General features: G+C 42.6%; 1 protein-coding gene across 1 annotated transcript in view; it reads left to right on the top strand.

Moving 5' to 3' along the window:
* Positions 1 to 20,381, top strand: part of LOC8031206 (prolyl 4-hydroxylase subunit alpha-1-like) — a 32,100-nt gene extending 11,719 nt beyond the window's left edge. Inside the window, exons 7-14 of the mRNA XM_040217605.3 lie at positions 1,265 to 1,438; positions 3,625 to 3,689; positions 6,714 to 6,825; positions 9,070 to 9,147; positions 12,287 to 12,346; positions 15,865 to 15,933; positions 17,093 to 17,189; positions 20,293 to 20,381. Coding sequence (XP_040073539.3) covers positions 1,265 to 1,438; positions 3,625 to 3,689; positions 6,714 to 6,825; positions 9,070 to 9,147; positions 12,287 to 12,346; positions 15,865 to 15,933; positions 17,093 to 17,189; positions 20,293 to 20,381 — 744 coding nt within the window. The remainder of the gene's footprint in view (positions 1 to 1,264; positions 1,439 to 3,624; positions 3,690 to 6,713; positions 6,826 to 9,069; positions 9,148 to 12,286; positions 12,347 to 15,864; positions 15,934 to 17,092; positions 17,190 to 20,292) is intronic.
* The last annotated feature ends 750 nt before the right edge of the window (positions 20,382 to 21,131 follow it).

Here is a 21,131-nt window from a genome sequence, read left to right as displayed (position 1 = left end):
TATTTTATCTGTTTGCTCACCCTTAAAAATGATATTGTGGCTAATCATAAAGGATAACCAGGTTGTATCTGCGGTCATCTTCTTGCATGTCAATTTGAAATGCAGGTGCAACAACCTTAATTTTACATATAAATGGGGCCATTAGTAATACTCTGCCAAAATTAAAACGTGTTTCTTTTTTTTCTTTTTACGGCTATTGTTGCGAAGACGATAAAAGTACTGTGAATATAACGTCAGTGAAAAAGTTGTCTACTTACTTCTGACCTCACCTCTACTACTGTCAGACATTGGCCCGTATGCAAATATACCATATGCCCAACACACTAGTAACTCAAAATGTATATGCCATTTCAAGCATGCGTATTCTGCACTGTTAAGCTTAGCGGCATCTAGAAATAGATTAATTCCAAGAATCCCTGCATGCAACACTGTGCTCGTGCGTTTTTACAGAGAAGAAGTATCAGGCTTTTTGCTGCGTCATGCTGCAATATGTGTGCAATGCGCTCGTATACATAGCGCATATTGAAGCCGTCGGCACGCAATATGGGCTTATGGTTTACCTTTTGCCAAGTTACAACGGGACGGGGTATAACCGTTGTCTCTCACTCTGCTGGCACCCCCTGACCGTTGCCGGCTGGCTATATATATTTCATCAGTCTTCAAAATTTAAAAGTATTTGATTAATTGAATACTTAAAATCTACCAGAAACTTGGTTTTACATTTGGTTTAGTGTTTTCGCTAAACTCGGATTAAGCCCACGAATCGAATTTGTCATTAAATATGAAAAAAGCAGGGTTCGTAGAAAGTTAATTTTACGCACAGTTTTATTCTTAGTAGACCCGGTATGCAGCTGCCACTGAACTTTCGACGTGGCTGCATCTTTACTCGAGAACTTATCTTAGCACCTATCTCGTTTCCTTCCCTTATCGGTACTTTCAAAATATTCTGGTCAGTCGCAAATGTTCTCTGGAGGATAGGGATACCACGTCCACTCCTGTTTTCTTATATATAAGTAATAAAACAACGGTGTTGTTGTTTTCTTATCCCATGCCGAAAATAAACCCCAAAAAACATCAAATTGGCGGATATAAAAAAGCACCAAAACCCCCTAAAAGCGAGAAAAAAAAGTGGAAACTTATTTTTAAATTATTAATCGGTGTAAGCTATATTTAATATTCCAAACCTTAAATTCAACAGGGTCGAATGCCTTGTAACATGCTTTGCAAAAAAGAAAAAAAAAAACGTCGTTGGTTTTATTAACAGAGCCCGGAGATGGACAGCCAGCTGAGATGTCGCTACTACAGGGGAAAAGACGGCTTCTTTACACTACAGCCAATCAAGCTCGAAGAAATGAATCTTAAGCCTTACATCGTTGTGATGCACGACGTTGTTCAAGACAAAGACATCGCAAAGCTGATGGAGTTCGCTGAGCCACGGGTAAGAAAGTCTTCTTAAAAAGCACAATTTTCTCCCTAGGCACCAACGGCTTCCATATAAGTCACTTCCGAAATTGATGTTTTGCGTTTCTTCTTCGTGCAGTGCCAATTACCAGCACCGTTATTCGTATAGGGCAGTGGGTTTCAAGCATTGGTGCTTCGCGGACCCCTTGTGGATCGGCGGATATGATGGGGGATTCCGTTTGTGAGGAAGGGAAAGGAAAGGTTGAGATAAATTAAGATAATGAGTTAATAGGCGAATATAACTAAGGGCTACTGTAGTCTCTTCTGATTGGCATACACACGAGAAAGCTCATCCAAAAATTGGATCGTTTCATGTCAATATGAAAAAAATAACACAACTTCAATTACCGGGCATGCCTGATGAGGCAGAGCTCCGCGAACCCCTGAATGCCTTTGCGTATCCCGAGGTGTTCGCGGACACCCATTTTAGAACCACTGATATAAGGGACGGTTGAAAAAGCCGAAGAATTCTGAGCTCATTCCTCCACTTTCTCACGTTAAAATGTGGATATGTGCATCGAACGGTAGTGCGGTCATGTATTACTACACCGCAATGCGCCTTAAGGATCCCAGGCTACCAGCCGTACTCCACTGGCAAAGTTTCTTATCTACAGCGTGTGCCATATCGCCCAAAACTGACAGAGCAACCTCATGTTGTCTATACATCTAATTAACTATTTTTTTTAATTTATTCACTGATTTGATTCGCCTATTGGTCTCAAGTGCGGTAAAATCTACTCGGCAATTCTGGACGGCGTCCCGCTTTCTTTCGAATCAAAGACAATAACAATGTTCAAAGTTCAAAAGGTTGTGAACCGCAAGATGGCGTTAGGTCAACAGAAGTTCATTACCTCCCACGTGCGATAATATTCTTGAGGCACACCGGTGCTGCCTTGTGACATTGCAGGATTCTAAAGCCGCTATAAGCAGCCACATTGGTTTATTTTTTTAGGTGTATTTTTTCATCATCGTTGGGCGAGCCTGGCTATAGTAGGCAGAAAAAGAAAAGAATGTGTGACAATCGCGCTGGCTGCAGATTCTGAAGAAATTTCAATTCGCCCGTTTTTGCTGGCACCTTCTCTTCTACGGTAGCTTTGGAGAGTAATGCGATACTGCTTCCCTATACAGATTATGGTACACCACGTAGTCTTGGGAATTAAGGAACCTTTATCGCCCGCGCGATCGCCACACGTCCCCTTCTTGCCCACTGTACCTTCGCCGAGTGAAAGATAATGTACACGAGGGTAGATGAGTTGCGGGGCTACCAGGATTCATATGATGAGATCGTGACGGTGGCACTGAGGCAAGAAGCGTGAGACTGCTTTCTGCCCTGACTGGAGAAATAATTTGTCGCCAAGCGATAATCTTTGTTCGTCTTTTATTAAGATGGGAAGAAAATTTTGTTAAAAAAAAAGTGGAGAATTGAAAGGAGAATAAATTAAAGTGGAAACGCTTTCGTTTTTTTTTTGTTTTGTATAAAGCGGGAAGTTAGTCAGCCCCAGTTGGCGTCTAATGTCTTCGCCGCCAATCAATCAATCAATATATTTGTTAATGAAGTAATGTGCAGACGAATAAATTAGTTAATTAATTAACTACAGCTTTACTGACTTTTATATTAATTAACTAATTCACTTACTGATATATTATTTATTTAATTAAGTAATTCATACACCCAAATGGCTGCTAGGCCTTAGGAGAGGTTCAAGTACGTGAAAAGAAAGAAAACAAAAACACAACCTTGCCAGGAAACATAATAGTACTGTTGTTCAATTGAGGCTTTTTTTTCTAGATTATATTTTTCATCTGAAAACAATCGTACAAAACATTCTAATTTTATCTTTGTGTGAAATTGTGCGAATACAGTACGACCGCCAACCTGAGGCACAACGCAGTAGTGATACTCGACCGCTCTCCGGCACGATGCTCATCTAGACTAAAACAAACAATGGCAGGGATTCACCCCACGATCCCTAGGGTCTGTAGCAAATAACAGCCTCATATATATACATAAAAAAAAAACATGTATAAAAAAGCGTATTTCGATTCTAAGCGGTAAGTGAAATGGTTTTCAAGAACTAACAAGATTAGCACAAACAACCTCGTTTCATTATTCGTTTATATGTTGCTTTGTTCTGTCTTTTGTTTTCATCTTTCCCACGGCAGCTGGAACGATCTACAACGTACAACGGGAGTGAAGTGATGCCGTCACCACAACGAACGAGCTCTACGTAATATTGGCTTATTCCAAGCTTTTTTTAACACAATGACTCATATTTCGACATTTATTGCCTACACGGTTCAATAAGACCCTGGCAAACTTTGTTCTGACAAGTTATCCAATTATTTGAAGTAATCTGGAGAGTTAAGCAATATGGTGCGATGACATTATTGTATCGAATATTCAAATATATATATTTATATATATATATATGCAGGGTATTTTTTTTAAGCTTAACAGATTCGTTTAAAAAAGCCGTGAAAGTTACACTTATACCGCTTGGGGAGGTGAGCTATACGGCCAGGGGACATATTATAGGGGACTAATCGTAAAAATCAGTCGACTAATTAACTGAAATTCGTTCATTAACTTTTTTAAATAATGAAAACAGACATATGGTTCCAATTAGAAACTTTCTCAGCGTCATTGGAAATTACTAAATCAGTCATTTTCAAAAAGGCTTTCGACGCGTGAGAAGTGTAGTATTGTACTAAAGTTACCACTCGTGGAGCAGGTAGAAGGCTGGGGCTAGATAAGAGACGGAAAAATCGCGCGGGCGCCTTATCGCAACCGCTAGCTTTGTACCTGCTCCACGAGTGGTAACTTTAGTGCACAACTACGCTTCTCACGCGCTCAAAGTCTTTCTGAAAATGACTGATTTAGTGGTTTTCGATGACGCTGAGCAAGTTTCTAATTGCAACCATATGTCTATTTTATTACTTAAAAAGTTAATTAACGAATTTTAGTTAATTAGTTGACTGATTTTTACGATTAGCCCTCTATAATATGTGTCCCTGGTCGTATAACTCAACTCCACAAGCAACTGTAACTTTCACGGCTTTTTTTAAACAAATCTGTTAAGCTTAAAAAAACACCATGTATTTATATATATATATATATATATATATATATATATATATATATATATATATATATATATATATGCAGATTTAATATTGAACTTGAAATTATTAATAATAATAACAATAGACCTCTATTTTTGTTCGCCTTTAAATGTCGAGCCGATCAAAGTTGGAAGGAATTTCTGCAATGTTTTAAATAACCGTCATTTTAAAAACATTTCCAGGAATACCCTTCGATCCCCCTCATCGCAAATATCTAGGCACATAATCTCTATAAAAAAACAAGGTGTTTTTGTTGTGCTGCGTTTGCGCCTTCGTCAGGTTTGGGAATGCCTATATGTGCTCCCAATTTATCCCCTCATTAGGAGCAGCCAATAAATTGTGAATCTAAATAAGGACTTCCTGTAGTACGGCATAGCTCTTGCTTACATTTCAAACACCACACCGGCGCATTTTTTGCCCTTTATTCACACAGCGTTGAAACCAGCACCAAGTGTTGACATCTGGAGGCTCTTGTCCCGGCTAAACACTTTCTATCACGCAATATTTTTTTTATATAACGGACTTTAATTTTAATCGTATAAAACGATAATTGACGGTCGCTTGTTGGTGGGTACTATCTGCCGCGTAACGTGCAGTTATTTAAGCATTCTGTAATGTAAACTAGAAAACCTAAACGAGTAATGTACGTTACTTGATGTATCCCTCATTGCCAAGTGTGTTCAGAAATTAAGAGAGATCGATCTCATACGATGCTCTAAATAAAGAATACATATGAACTTCTTATCTTTAAGGTCGGGTTTAGCTCACACTTTATTGCTTGGTTTTAGGTAACAAAGGACTGTCAATAGTTATTTTACAAAACATGTCGAGCTTTTTTCTTTTTTTTTACAATTGATGACACATTAGCGGAGGGGTATGACGAGAGTATTTTTTTTATACGAAACTTTAAGGCCATTGGTTCAAGAAACATGGGTAACCTGACTAAACTGCGGCTACAAATTTTTTGTAAATGTAATATATTTTCATTACCTAAAAACAAAAATCGTACCCTTGAGATATTTATGGAATGAACGAGGTAACTTCTTATTTGACCTCTCCAAGCTGTACGTCCTTAAGCGTTGGAACCGGAAATGACCACTAGCTATTCAAGTAGATGATCTATGAAATAATCTATAGATATATCAATTAGTTTTATCACTTATATGGAGTTTGCAAATGCAAACAGACACACACACACACACACACACGCCCACACATACGCAGGTCCACCCGCGTCTGTGTAGCGTATAGCGTTTATACTTTGTTGCGCTCCCGTGGTCGCCCAACCATATAGTCACTCACGGCTTAGGAACCACAGCTTTTTCTTAAGCTGTGCTTCTTAAGCCGTCATGTTGTGTTCCCGCTTCTTGCATCGGGATTCGTTGTACGGCATTCTTCTTTTCGAGCAATGCCGCAATCACATTGGCTGCCGAGCTATATACATGGCTTGCTTGTGACGTCACCACTAGCTGCTGTCGGTCATTCTTACTAGTTCGTACCTAGGAAAAACAGTCAGCAAAGTCACCATGATTGCCGCTGATGTGACATCAATGGAGCCACGTATACCATATAGATAGATAGATAGATAGATAGATGGGGTTTATTTTCGTGCTCGCAAACAGTCGAGTGGCCTGAGCAGCAGTGCACTGTCCTGTACATAGGACAGTGCACTGCTCCAGATTTGCCACGCCTTAATTATAAATGGTAATTTACGAAGTCGGGGTCAGGCTGCTGATGCGTCATGCAGAACACAGCTAGCAGACACTCTGTCGCCTTTGTTCCTTGTATACGCAGGTCCCGTCACATTGGTCATACAAAAACTGTCTGCAGAGATGTTCGAAGCATCCATATGTGTAAACTAAGCATGCTTCGAAGATGCTCCAGGCGTGTATACAGAGATAATTCTGTCGACATGTCTGCACTGGACACTGTATCATTTGTATGACGAACAAGCAGGTTGACTGTGGCTTTACGGGTTGGAGCTTGGGCACGAAACTTCGTTGGCCCTTACACGTTGATAAGCCTGCGAGTTTTACCAACGAAAAAACAACAATAAGAAACTGCAACTATCGCAACGTCAAACATAGCGCGTGTTCAAAACTTTTTTTTGCCGCTTCCTTTTCTCCCAGTGCCTGGCTGAACGAAAATGAAGCACCTATAGCAGTCAGGATGAATTCGTATCTGAGGGCTCTCTTGGGCATGGGTACATTGGACACCAATGAAGAAGCGGAACCGTACCAGGTTAGAGAAGTTTTGTCTTTATAAGAAAGCTGCTGTGGGGTGTACCTTAGGAATTGCGATGCGCCCGGGAACGGTGGCAACAAATTAAGACACCGATGAGAGTAAACAATTATATGAAATGAAAATAGTAATACTCAGAAAGGTTGAAATAGAAAAAAAGTAAGGATGATTATTGGTAAAAAATGTATCGTCTTCATTTGCAGATTTCGTTGTCAGTGTTCACTCTTCTCTACCCCCCAAGCCGTGTTTTCTTTTCAACGCTCATCATCTGTACAGTTAGTGCAGCCACGAGTGAGAACGCAGCCGTCGTTACGAGCCAATAGATCCGGTCAATCAGTAACAAAAAGCGCAACATCACGATGTTCGTCTTTCTCTCGGTCGTTCCCTCTCCCCACTTGAACGAATCGAGCGCCGCAGATGCGCCCTGACCCCCAACACCACCTAAACAGAAGGCCTCCGCACCGTCAACACAGCCAGATCAATCTAGGCCTGAGATTGGGCACGAGTGCTGCGTCAGTGACCGTCTGGGGCTCGTGTCCAATCAACGCGTCGAAGGTCGGGCTCGCGCCCAATAGCCGAGTTAGCGAGATCCGACTTTGATGACGTTTCATGAAGGAAGAGGAGGCCATGTGGAGGCTTTCATTATTCTAGGTCGCGTTGCCTAACCTCGCAATTTGAGTACGCGTGTCTGTGTGTGTGCGTTTTCTAGAGTCGCTGATGATAGTTTAAGAAACGCAGGCTATGGTGAGTCCCAAATGCATCTCATTGTTGCTTCACAGCCAATGGGATTGCAGGTTAGTTTAGAAAGCACCGAAGAACCAATTACGAAGCAAGGGGCGTGAACATCATAAGCCCCCCCCCCCCGCCCCCCCCCCCCCCCCCAGTTTCTTAAGTTGTCCGTGGCTATGCGGAGCCCAAGTTCGTCTGTTTATTTTTACTGGAGTTCTGGTGACGTCAAAACGCCGAGCTCTGATTAAAGGGTAGTGCGTAGACCTCAAGTCAGCTTGCTTTGCGATCTGTCCACGATAATTCCTACCAGAACCAACTGGAGCTCGGCGTTCTGCCGTCGCCACAAACCCTGAGAAAGAAACAGACGAACTTACGTTCCGTATATTCTTTGACTACGCTCTGATTTGATGACGAAACGAAGCCTGAGATCTTCACCGATGCGCGTCTGGACAGGAAGTGGTGGCTAGATGATTGTGTTCGAAACCGCACCCATTGCTCCCCCTCCTCAATATGACAGTGCTATACCTTGTCGTCCGCACATTTGTGTTCGTGAGTGAATTCCGTCGGGAGGCTTGAAATTGTCCTTAAAACACGACTACATACTCGTACTTCCCGAATACCCTTACTTCGGCCTACTAAAAAACATTTAAAATAAAAAAAAAAAAAGCACCGCGCTGGACTATAGTTTCTTGGTTATCATTAATTGATCTGCTATAATATAGTATGGCGAAATGATAATTACTCTGTGCCTAAAGTGCCCCATCCAAACTTTCGGGCCGTTATTAAGCTATGATGTCGTCGGGTTAACAATAACAAAATCTATCGAATGACTGAACTGTATGCGTTTCGTAGAAAACAGTGGTTCTGGTTAACTTTTACCAGTTAAGATAGAGCACCTGGAAACACAAGGGGTCACGTTCAATGTGGATTTCTTAACTCTGTGACCTGGTACACCTTCAAAGACCACGACTCAATGCAGCGCATATGCTAACAAACGCTACGATAAACATTAGTATCAAATAGAAACAGTCATAAGACCCCTCTTCAGAAACATTTTTCTAAGCAATTTGAGTTTTTTTAGAATAAATGTTCGCCCGTGTGCAGAAATTTTATGAGTTCGCCTTTGGTCGCGTTAACTGTCACTGACTCTTTAGCACTAAAACTGTGATACACATAGAACAATACAAAAAATAATAACCCCGAAAACGTTGCTCGTTTTTCGAGATGCTCGCCGATGCACGAGTCTTCGTCCACACGTTTCTCGAAGAAGCATGCCCACGGGGCAATAAACTAAACCATCGAGAATTCCCTTACATTGAGATTTCAATTTAGTGTAGTGTTTCAAGAGTATGGTTGCAGATTTCCGCAAAAAAACGCCGAGCGTAAAATACATCAAGGCGGTGAGGATGATGCACACCGTAATGCCTGCCACAATCGGCGAACCTTTCTACCCATATAAGAGTCATAGCTTTGTCCGATGTTTTCTAACTCGACATACTTTGTGTCAACGGGCAGCTGGCCAACTACGGTACTGGAGGCCATTTCTTGCCGCACCACGACTTCTTTCAAGACTCCTTGAACGCCTACAACAGTGTGAGTAGTCCCAGGCTCCTTTCTGTCACGTGGCTCTTAAATTGCTACCTTCCGTTTAATTTGAAGTTCGACCGCGTCGACGCCAAGATTCGGCGGAGCCAATCAAACGACGCCCAAGCTGCGTCGTCACGTCGCTCGTTGTCTTTGTAGATTTGCTATGACCGGCTAGACCAATCAACGCACAGAACAAAAAAAAAAAAAACGCAGAAGCGTGGCGCATACGCTCAGAGCCATATATATAGTCAGGCCATTCATTTGGGAAGTATAGGTGGCAAATGAGGAGGTGTCACTGGCCGAAAGAGGGCATGGGGGCGTTCCAGAGAGCCTTCACATGATTCGAACGTGACCTGCCAGAAGCCGCGAATAATACCCTGGCGGTGGTCGCCAGAAACAAAAGTAATAAATGCGTCGGAGTAACTCTCGGTGTCTGAAAATTAAGGTGCACGTGACTTTTGGATCACGGTAGTGCAAAGGCAAAGTCTAGGAGAACGATCGACGTGATCCGTTCGCCACAGGCGCCAAAGGCCACGAACGGTCAGTAGTCCGCACGGACAAAAGAGAGTTCGAGTGGCATATTCGATTAGTACAATTTTATTGCACGATCATAACCGAAGCATTACGTGCATCATATTTTCAACCCCAAGAAGTTACTCTATTTAACTCTTACTTACTTATTAAAAGTGTTTCTCGGTACCACCGCAAGGAGATCAATTTCGGCTTCTGGATGGCCAAGGGACCATGCCGAGCCTTCTATCTTCGTCTCGTGCACGCCCAGTCTCTGCCCGTTCCTCCCAATGACCAAACACTCTCTATATACGGCTCTGTATACGCTGTGCCTGATTACTTTACTCGGTTATAGTAAACGTGCAAAGGCGGTGGACGCCGACCGGGTGCACTTTTGACGTTTGTTCGGTGCTCTCGGGTCGCAGCATCGTCTGCTGTCGGACTTAAAGTGGAGCGTCTAGTTTACCGCAAGACACTCGCAATATCCAATCTCCGCAGTCAAAGGACGGAGCTCGACGAATGACGAAACTGAAATTATCTTGAGACCTAAACAAACAAAAAACGGATTGCCCTGTGGCACTGAGCGCAACGCTTCACCATGCTCAGTGCCACAATGTATACTTTTTCTTTGTGTCTAAGCATAATTTTAGCCTTGTCATTAGCCGAGGTCTCCGAGAGAACCCTTCATACAAAGTCCGAAACTCACAAGGTACCCCCCGAAGAATGAGCCAAGCACCCTCATCTCCCCTTCCAAACTGGCTGGTGTGGTGAACCTCTCCTCTCGGGCCCCCTTCATCACGCCTCTCGGCTGACGAACGCGTTCTGTGGTCACTTGTATATTGTTTGGCTGTCCTTATAACTGTTTTTTTTTCCTTGCCTATTTTTTTATCGCCCCATGCTTGTTTTCCTGCGTGTTTTATTTTCATTGCGCGAATAATAAGAATTAGGCCTATATTATATCTTTAATCACAGCAAGTATTTACTGCCAAACGAAACACGACAAGAATTCATCTGTCGCTCCGCGATTTTCGTCGTTTTCTCTCATCATATTATTCAATCAGCGCAAAACAAATATGGTGAGTTCGGTATATTACTAGACTTTTTGTTTTCTGATGTTGATTTAGTTTTGGGCATTGTTCTGACAAGGACACTGGTAATTGCGCTGCTTACAGGATTTAAAATTGAAATCGCTATAAATAGCGCGGGGCAGGTTCATACATTCATGCTAAACTTGTCCTTGAATGTACGGTCATTGCCTAGTTTACGGCAGTTACAGATCATTTAGATATCTTGACTACTCGAAACGCAAAGAGTGCGTTCTCTGTGATGTATCGCCCTCCTGACGAAAATATTTACCGATATTTTTTTTTTATTATTTGTTGATATATTTTCATTAACAGGAGGAATCCTAATTTTATTAGGGTGGTGTTTTCAACATCAGCATCATAACGTCATCACCGCGACAGTTGGAGTTTCTCCTGTCATCAGTGTTTTTATTTTTTTTTTCGTTTTTTTTTTCTATATCATACCTCAGCCAACTCGGACAAATGATGTCAAGTTTGGGGGTTTTACGTACCAAACCTACGACGGGCATCTGGCACGCCCCAGCGGAGGACTGAGGATTAATTTGGACCACCTGGGGATCGTTTGCCGTGCAACCGAAAGCTCGGTTGCATGTCAAGCCGGATAAATGATGTGAGAAACCGCAGATTTGAATGGGGCAACAGTCAGTGATCCCCTTCCTACATATTTGTTTTTTAATCTCAAATATGTGGAAGAAAAAAACACCTGAACGTAATCACTGCCATTATCATAATACAAGCTCGGCACGCCTTTTCTGTTTTGAAGCACAAGTACAACCTACAAACTGGAATTGAGGTTCTCTCTTGCGACTCGGCAGACGAGGCGTATAACTTGGTTATTGAGTCCTTCTCTAAAATTTATGAACACTGATTTCAACAGCGTATAGCAGCATAAAAAGAACCGAATCCGTGGGTTACACCCCTAATAATGAAAATCAATAATCGTTGGGGTGGGCTCTAAAGTGTTTTACGAACTAGAAACTTGGATGTCCTCTTCGAATTAAAAAAAAAAAAAAGTAAAAAAAGAATCGACAGAGAAACAACTTAACGAGCGCTCTTCGAAAATTAACTAGCAGGGCCACAGCAGATGTGGTGCACGTTGACAGACATTTATTATTCTTGACAGCCCACGAAAATTTCGGCAACTACGAATTACGCCGCCGCCACGACAGCGACAATCGCGTTTGCGCGTACGTTTTGCCTGGGCTTCTAGTTTGTAGCGTCAACCGCCAGGATTGCGGCGTTCGTCAGCGTGATAGACCGGCTTCTGTGACGTGATTTGTTCCCACTTCAGGACCACATCTGATGTATGAACAGGATAGGAGGCTAAACACACCATGCTCCTCACTCCGATGTCAAATATTGATTGCTTATGCGTTTCTAAAAACGACTGATGGATTTTGCACTAGCTATTTAAAGGCGAATGTTGCATTCCAAATCGCCACAATTTAAAAAAAAAGGTATGCCGTTTTCAAGCAGAGCACGAAACACCGAGAAATCTACCTTCACCTTCAGAAGGGTTAGCATAAGGAACTATATGTCTTCTTTTTCAGTCGGCCGATTATTACCTTCAACATGGAAGAGGAGACAGAATAGCGACGCTTATGATCTACGTAAGTCAACCTCCTATTGTCTCTCTCAAACGCTTTGCCGCGCTATTCCTCGTATGATATTCCCAGGTTTCAAATTCACGAACACATTTTTTTAAATATTTTTGTATCGCAGCGTACACGTCGTTCTATAGTGCACAGCCTATCCCCTGTACAGTAAGATAAATACATATGCTATAATCGATAACAGTTTAAGTATTAAGGGGATGCGCCTCCCTCCTTCTTTCACTAGAGTTGATTAAAGGCTAGAGAGGAGGCGATCCCCTCTTTAGCGTTGACTCTTTTGAAGTGGAAACAGGTAGGAGGAGCTTCCCCTGAACTCCATAATTACCCTGTAACCGACTAGAGATGGTATACTAATGAACGCTTTACAAAGTGCGCACCACGTAATAGATCGTGCGGCATAGGTCCGAGTCCACCATTGTTTTGGGCATGCACCCTGGGCATGCCTGGGCATGCTCTTTGTATAATAAACAAAGGGTAAATTTTGAGAAAACCAGAAAACTTATACAAGATAAAGACTTCACTCAAACCGTAGTCAGTGATATTAACTACACCTATAAACCGTTTTCCGATACCTTAAAACAGCTGTGTTAAGGTTAACTTCAACTCTCGTAGAACCTCTTATTTAACGCACCCTAGTTGCCCTTAGATGACCCCAAAAATACTGGATGTATAAAAACTAAGGGAACACTTGCGACAAAAGATGAGGACAAATAGGGATAGTAGGTACTACAGAGAACAATACAACGTTACACGCTACCTATCACTTGCCTTAATGCGCAAACAAAAAAAAAAGAAGTATTACAGTAACTGCATCTTGAAAGCAAAAGGAAATTCTAAAGAAATATGGAACATCATTAATTTTGTCACGAAATCGTCCCAGAAATGTCGCGTAGTACCTGATCTCTGCGTTCTAAATTGTAGCCAGGCAGTTGTTGCAGAAATATTCAATTATTTCTTTTATTAACATAAGCAGCAATATTAGGCCTAGTATTGGTCATAATGATGATGTTTTTTTGTCTACGCTTTTGAATAACAGCTTTGTCTTTAAATAAATAACTAGAGAAGAAATTATTCTTATCCCTAAAGAACTGTACTCGAAAAAAGCCGTAGGGCATGATGAGATATCTGTTAATATACTGAAGGCCAATATCGATGTCTTGAGTGAACCGTCACAAAATACATAATCCGTCATTTTTCAGTGGTGTTTTCCCGGATGAATTAAAAGTTCTTAGAGTTGTACCGATCTATAAAGGTGATGATCCAAACTCTGTGGAAAATTATCGCCCCACTGCAATTTTACCCGCCATTGATATTTTGTGTAAGAAATCGATAGCTAATAGACTAATAGAATTTATTGAAAAATACCAAATACTGGCATCACAACAGAATGGCTTTCGCAAAAATTATTCTACTAACACCGCAGCTCATTCTGTAACCAAGATAATAAACCAAGCTCTCGATAAGGGTCAGATTACCATAGGCGTATTTCTCGACATTAAAAAAAGTCTTTGATTGAGTAGACCACTGCATGTTGCTGGATAAGCTAGAGTGTTATTTATGGATTAGGAGGTCCGGCAATTTAGTTCTTCCGTAGTTATTTAGCAAACCGGATGCAATTTGTAGACACATTTAACGAAAAGTCAACCCTGAAAGACGTGAAGGCTGGAGTGCCACCAGGCTCTGTTCTGGGCCCTATTTTATTTTCTTTATATGTAAATGACTATACTAATTCAATTACCCTTGCAAAAACAATACTGTATGCTGATGACACAGCACTATTAATCAGCTGCAACTCGGTGGCGGAAGCCAAAACCCTCGCGAATGAAGATCTTGCGAGAACGTTAAGGTGGTTTAGCGCCAATAAACTAGTGCTAAACTCATTATTTTTTCTTCACGTCAAAAGCCATTATCTAACGTGTGTAACCTGCAGGTGAACGACAAAACTCTCTGCCAGGTTGACACATATAAATACTTAGGTGTAACATTGGACTCATTAATGCATTGGGCACATCACATAGATGCAGTCTGCAAGAAGCTATCTTTTGAGTGCCTTACACTGATCCAAGCTCAAAAACACTTTAACAAAGCAACACTGCGCCTAATTTACTTTAGCATTTTTCACCCGCATTTAACCTACTGCGTGCAGTCATGTGGATAGACTTATATATCGTGCTGCAAACCTCTATTGTATTAGTGAAAAGGGTCATGCGCATAATAGCATCAGCACCAAGAACTGCCCCGTCTTCGCCAATTTTTAAAGCACTTAACATCATGCGCTTTATTCAAGCCAGAGATTACAAACTTGCAATACTGGTCAAGAGGGCAATATATACGAAAACTCCGTACCACTCCTCTATTCTGAGTTTTCCTAATAGAAATGTACGGTATGCTAACAAAAGTAACCTTAACTTGCCTAAAATGTCTAACACATATGGTCGAAGCCTTCTTTTTATTGGGGCTAAAATATGGAATAATCTACCACACTCAATAAAATGTCTGACACAAAATGAACAATCAATAAAAACTTATATAATGTCTGACATTTATAGTTTACCTAGCTGAATCTTTGTTCGTTCTGTCGAACATGATATGTATTCACGTAGTTTCTTGACTCCCTGTACAGGTCCGAAGTTTCATACATTTGGTTTGTTTCGCATCTTTTCTTTTATTTCATATTTTAGCACTCTTGCATTTTTAGCGTATTTCTCGCATCGTTCCTGACTTGGACTGAAACAAAAATGCACATTTTTTGTATGGATTCAAATTTAGCCTTGTGGCTTTGGATCCAGATGCCATTCACAGCATTTGTACTTATGAAATTTGCGAAATAAAAACCTTCTTCTTCTTTTCTTCTTTGCAAATCTTTTTTTTTTTTTCTTTACCAACGAAGTTTTGAATTCCTACTTTTGGCGAGGGGATCGACCTATAGGGGCACTTTGGTCCAGCTTGTTTTCCACAGAGCTCGCGGTGTTTACCTCATACAAGGCCTGAGGACTGCATTCGTTACGTTACGTTCCTCGATCAGAGGCGGGGCACAAATGGGACACGACTTCTGTGTCAGCCTTTGCGCGCGACTTGTACCCGTTTGGTGCTGTGCTCATTAAACAAGCGCCCTAGCCGAATACCGACGCAACGCTCAGCAACGTCAGCAGAAAGCTTCGGTAGAAACAGATACAAAATATTCTTGATGTTGCCCCCATTTATTTCATTTTGAACTTAGCCGCTAGGGGGTGATCGACGGTGTGATCGTCTTCTTCAATGAAGAAATTTAATTGATATCACGTAAAAATCGGTTGAAAGTGCCGTTTAGCAACACCAGCCCGAAGGAACACCAACGAGTCTCGATGGTTTCCGATTTGAGGTTTTCTAAATGCCCGTGAAACTGAGGTTCACAATTTCAGTGGCAAAATCAAATCAACGGCAACACTGAATAAATTACCGCCGATCTCTCGAACACTCGACCTAATTATAACTTTGTCCAGCGGATGGCAGACCTGTATTGTTATTGGTTACAGATGACTGACGTCGAAGCAGGTGGTGCCACAGTCTTTCCAAGCCTCGGCATAAGGTTGTCACCCAAAAAGGTTCATATCTTTCCTTTATTTCTTAGTGGTTTATCACCGAAAATGCAGAAGCTCTTAAGTGTGTGACTGCCTAAAATAAGAAGGCAGCGCGTGGCTCCATGTCTCAACGTCATGCCTCCTTCATCGCCATTATAACGGTGAAAATAAAGACTTTCATCGATTTCAAGAATTTATTACATAAATATTATCCTAGGTACAGACACGTGCTTTGGGTTCTAGAAAAATATCATAAAAACTAAAAAAAATTCGTTTGTTTCTACTTTTTTATATACCTCAACATGGGCGTCGTTTGCTCCCCGGTGAACGTCCAAGCGAAACTCAAGTTCTCGCTCTGTGTTAGCCAACATGTCCCCAGTCTTGTTATGTGTCTATCAGCGACAGTCTCCGAACGTTGAATTCCACTGTTTTATTGTTTTAACATCTGGCAGATCTCGCCCATGCTTATTTATGAACTGTCGTTCATGTGTAGCGTGCCATTTTCTTACGTGAAAGCACAAAACACACTGTGCTGTCCCTGTTTAAACATTATGTTGAAACAGCTGACTCCAGTGCCACCTATAACTTAAGCCAAAAAAAAAAAAAACATTCTGTGAGTCGACTTGGGTAACGCCACAACTTCCGTGCTTTCGTTTGTCATAGTTTCCAAGACAAAAAATGCTTCTTTCTCAGGAAAAGACAATGCTCACTGTGTACTTCATCTTACAAATTGTGTGCAGTGCTATCGAAGGTAGAGGCGCACATGCTTAGCTCTGTCACAGGCCTTGTTTGCACATAGTTCATTTAAAGGGCCAATGACAAACAAAAATAAATTCGCTTTTATTTTTCAAAACATCTGAATATAACCCCGCAACTTCTAAACCTTCATAATGAAAGCGTAATATAGCCGTCTCGATGGGTCCGAGGCAACTCGCTTGCATACAGATCTTCAGGAGGGAGTTCGAATTCAGACTGAAGTGCGAGGAGTCTCACGGAGGCTTAGTGCGGACAAGGCGCCGCGTCACCAAGATTTTGGTTGCGTGCCACGAAGATCCCTTTGTGGCTCAAATGAATTTCCAAATCCTCCAATGGTGGCGGGCTAGATGCCCTTTGTTGGTTTGGAACGTACAACACCCGTACTTCTTTCAAAAGATTGGTCCCAACACGAAGGTTCTTTTCGCAGGGTGACGCCGCGTTCTGGTGGAACCTCAAGGCGAGCGGGGAAGGTGAGAGGCTCACAATGCACGCCGGCTGCCCCGTCCTCTACGGATCCAAGTGGAGTGAGTTCGTATAAGTAACACTAAAAAACAACGTCGCCGTCCAGAGACAGAGTTCCTCGAAGAAAACTTAAGAAACTTCTCTTACCTCATTCATGGAACCCAGCACGGCATTAGAGCCACTGAATAAGCGACGGCTAGAGAAAATTGGCTCTTTAATCTCCGAGTTTCTTGCGGGCATCGCCATCTTTGTGCATAGTGCGAAGTTCGAATTGTCACGATTCGGAAGTGCGAGTTTCTAAGCTTTAGAAACGGTGTAGGGAAGCTCAGGCGATACAGTTTTTAGCAGGGTTGAGCAGTATCGCGATACAAATGTATCGCGATAGTATTTCAGAAATACATTTCGTATCTGTATTTCTGTATCGCGATACATTTTTTTCGCCAGTATCTGTATTCCTGTATCGAAATACATTTGGAATGTTTCTTTGTATCGCGATACAATCAGGATGAAATGTATTTCGTTACATTTCTTGAGAAATACTCCCCCCCCCCCCCCCCCGAAAAAAAAGAAGAAACAAGTCTGAACTCATTTTTTTTTTTTACTTCCGAGGGCACCAGAGTCAAGGAGATGCTGGGGCATTGTTACTATGCTGACCAAGGTTCCTTTTGATTCTGCAAACTATTATTCTATGCGTCCTCTCTTCCTCTCTTCTGAGAAGTGTTGTGTTGTCGGGGACTCGAACCAGGTGGCGTGCCAGGAGCGCAGTCAGAGCATCTTCTGCCGCAGGTCCTTATGTAGGGATTTCCTGAGTCATTGTTTGCTGGCATCCAATGCCCACTGCTAACCGTCTCTCTCGCCTTAGCATACGGGATACACCCATCCGGCAAAGCTGAGTCACATTCCGTTGCAGCACGAGCCTGGCGGTGGTTGACTTGAAATAGTAGGAAGACCCACGCTGTGAAGTTCAACACATATTCGAATACATCTGCGGCTGCGCCCGTAACATTGCACGGCTCAAGGGTACGTCATCAGCCGACGTGAACGCGACCCGCTGCTCTGGTGATCCGAAACCCAGAAGGAGGCCAGAAGTGGCCTTGCTGTGCCATCCCAGACTACGTACTCCCGAGACTCGTCTCGAGACCGCTGTTTCTCGGACAGCTCCCACCTGTGCCGGCAATATCAGCTCGCAATCCACGAGGTCTCTGTTTGGATAATGCTAGGCAAAACTTGAGGACTGCAATCCGTGCGTCGGTGGCGGAGGATCGGTAGTAAGGACCTTCAGAACAGGGATGCTTCCGTATCGTTTTTCAACCGCAACAGAAGATAAGACATGTATTCCAAAATGCTTCAGGTGGTCCACTATTTTCGAAAATTCCGAATGACACTGCATGCACGATCTTCAACTCGATAACCTACAACGAAAGTACGTATTTTCCTTTCATACAGCAGCGTGGTCAAGTTTCATGTTCAAGGCCACACCTACAGATAAAGAATGCTAGTTCATTCCACCATCAATGTTGACAAGATTCCCTCGCCAGACAGAGAGGTTGTCATGGAAGAGACCGCGGTCAGCCGTTGATGGGACGTTTTTCTGAGTCTATTGAAGACTCCTTGTCGTCCACAACCGCAACCTTCAAGGCAAAGTGCCAAGCCTAAAGGAGAGTAATTTCGGGATCGAAAACATCCACTTCAAACTTCAAGCTTCATCTCAGTTGACGTCTCAAAAAATTTGGGAAATTTATTGCACTATCAGTATTTCTGTATTTGTATTTCTGCCCTCCCTAAAATATATTCCTGTATTTGTATTTCCAAATACATTTCGCCTCTTTTTAAAATGTATTTCCGATACGTATCGCGATACATTTTTACAGATATATCTTAGTATCAGTATTTTAGCTACTATTTTAGTGTATCCCGGTATTTGTATTTCCAAATACATTTTTGAGTATTTCTGCCCAACCCTGGTTTTTAGTGTGAAACATTATTTGGGTAGGTGTTCGGCATTTCGTGAAACCCACATGGAATCGTGGCCGCGAAGCTTAACACTGATTGGCTGGAGGGTGAGAAAAGAGGACTGAGGTGCTCGACGCTGATTGGTAAACGGAAAGGTCATGTGACCAGAGGGGCAAGCGAAGAGGAGCGAAGTGAGCGAGAAGGAGCTCCACCACCTTTCCGCACAAAGGGAGGGAAACTCGCGAGAATGGAAGGCTCTGAATGCTGTGTTTGGAGATTTATGTTTGCCCTTTGTCCCTCTTGTTCCCCTTCTCCAGGGATTATTTTCACCATTATTGTCCAGCTCGCTTGCATCTTTGCATTTAATTGCATTATAATCATATCTTGGAGGTTTGTCAGCCCGGTTAGCGGCAGTATCGCTTCATTCTAGAAATAACTATGAAGTGCACACACGGTACGCGTTAATCTATCTGATGAAGAACGCCAAGTACGTATGTGTCTGGCGTCTGGAAACGCAGAGTATCGTGAAACGTTTGTGATGCTATAACGTTTCACGTATGCAAAACAATTGCCTACCATAGCTTTTCTCCATCGCGGTCCGTTGCGACATTTCTAGAGCATAAAATCGGATTCTCGTGTGTTTCAGATAACGCTTCGAGTAACTGGCAACAATGATTTTAAGGCTCAAGAGGGCTGGAGTGTTGTTACTCTGAAGGGTGGTTTATTGAGTGGCTGTAAGACGCGCGATTCAAAGACCTCATCGTGGGCTCTGAGAGTGCAGGTGCGCCAACCGCCTAGCGCATGTGCAATCTCAAATAACACGCATTACTGCATACCTTCGTGTTTTGTCGTCCTTCTAAAAAGTAGCAGCATTTTAAATAAACAGAAGAGAGTTTTGGAGTCCGGCCGGAAATCCCTACTGCAGATAGCTTCACAATTCGGACGGCTGGAGATCTCGGCTTGGAACGATCCGCAGATGGCATTTTCCCTACAGAAAAACCGGACATATAATTGGCCCTATGTACGTGAACTTCAATGAAGTAAGACAACACAAGTTGAACTCGCAGCTGCCGCGTCAAACAACAGCTGTGAGTGAGTCTTGTGTTGACTTACTTTGTCCTGGCTCTTTTTGACGCTTCTATGCTTTTCGACTGACCTTGCTTTGGGTCGTGTTCACCGTTTGTATAAAGGTTACGTTTCTTTGTGTTACAGTCGCCAACAAGTGGTTCTGGTCCTACAGCAGCGTGTTCCGGCTGCCCTGCTCCACAGACCGAAATGCTTCCCTGGCGCCCCTCGTCTGACCTATTTACCAAGACTTCATGTCGATCAGCAGAATGTGGCTCTACGCCAGCTGTCGGTGTCATAGCCAGCCTCTTTATCAGCCACGAGTGTATTGGGAGAATCGCTGCTTGCAATAAAATCATCGGTGATCATGTTACGGTCACCAAAATCTTAAGAAACTTGGGGCGTGGCTGTCCCGAACACCTTCTTATTGCTCCGTGGCTAATTTGACAGTTTTAGTTGATAAGAATGCAGAATAACAAATCAAAGAGTAAATTTAGTAGACACAATGAGCCTCGTCCTGCTTTATTAACGCAATAGCGTTTAGAAGCTCGTGTCGCAGAAAAGCCGGCGTCGGTGTCGGTGGGACGGGAAAATCCTTATTGGTTAATTGATTGGGTCACGACGTCAGAATCACATCTCCTCACACTGGAATTTCAAACAACCCACAACGCTCCCGTGAAACGTGACGTCACGCGTGGAATGAAAGTGATTAAAACATGACATGTAAGGCGAATTAAAGGTCACTGCAAGCCCCAAAATTATTTTACCTTATAAAGTAATTAAGAATGCAATTTGAAGAAATTTAGACGGTGGCGGCATTCGAGCCCATGACCCTTCGGTTGCGAGGCAGACACAATACCAACTGAGCGACGCAGACACTTCTTTTTTTAGAGCGCATCTCTTAGGAGCTCGTTTCTGGCATGAGCGGTGTCGACGTCGCCGCCGTCGTAGCTGCGCAGTGCATTATAGGACGTTTCCCATGATCA

The sequence above is a fragment of the Ixodes scapularis genome, unplaced genomic scaffold (genome assembly GCF_016920785.2).
Source record: "Ixodes scapularis isolate PalLabHiFi unplaced genomic scaffold, ASM1692078v2 PGA_scaffold8__174_contigs__length_109621045, whole genome shotgun sequence".
NCBI classification, from domain to species: domain Eukaryota; kingdom Metazoa; phylum Arthropoda; class Arachnida; order Ixodida; family Ixodidae; genus Ixodes; species Ixodes scapularis.
Note: the sequence above shows the minus strand (reverse complement) of the source record. Positions and strands in the feature narration are given on the sequence as shown.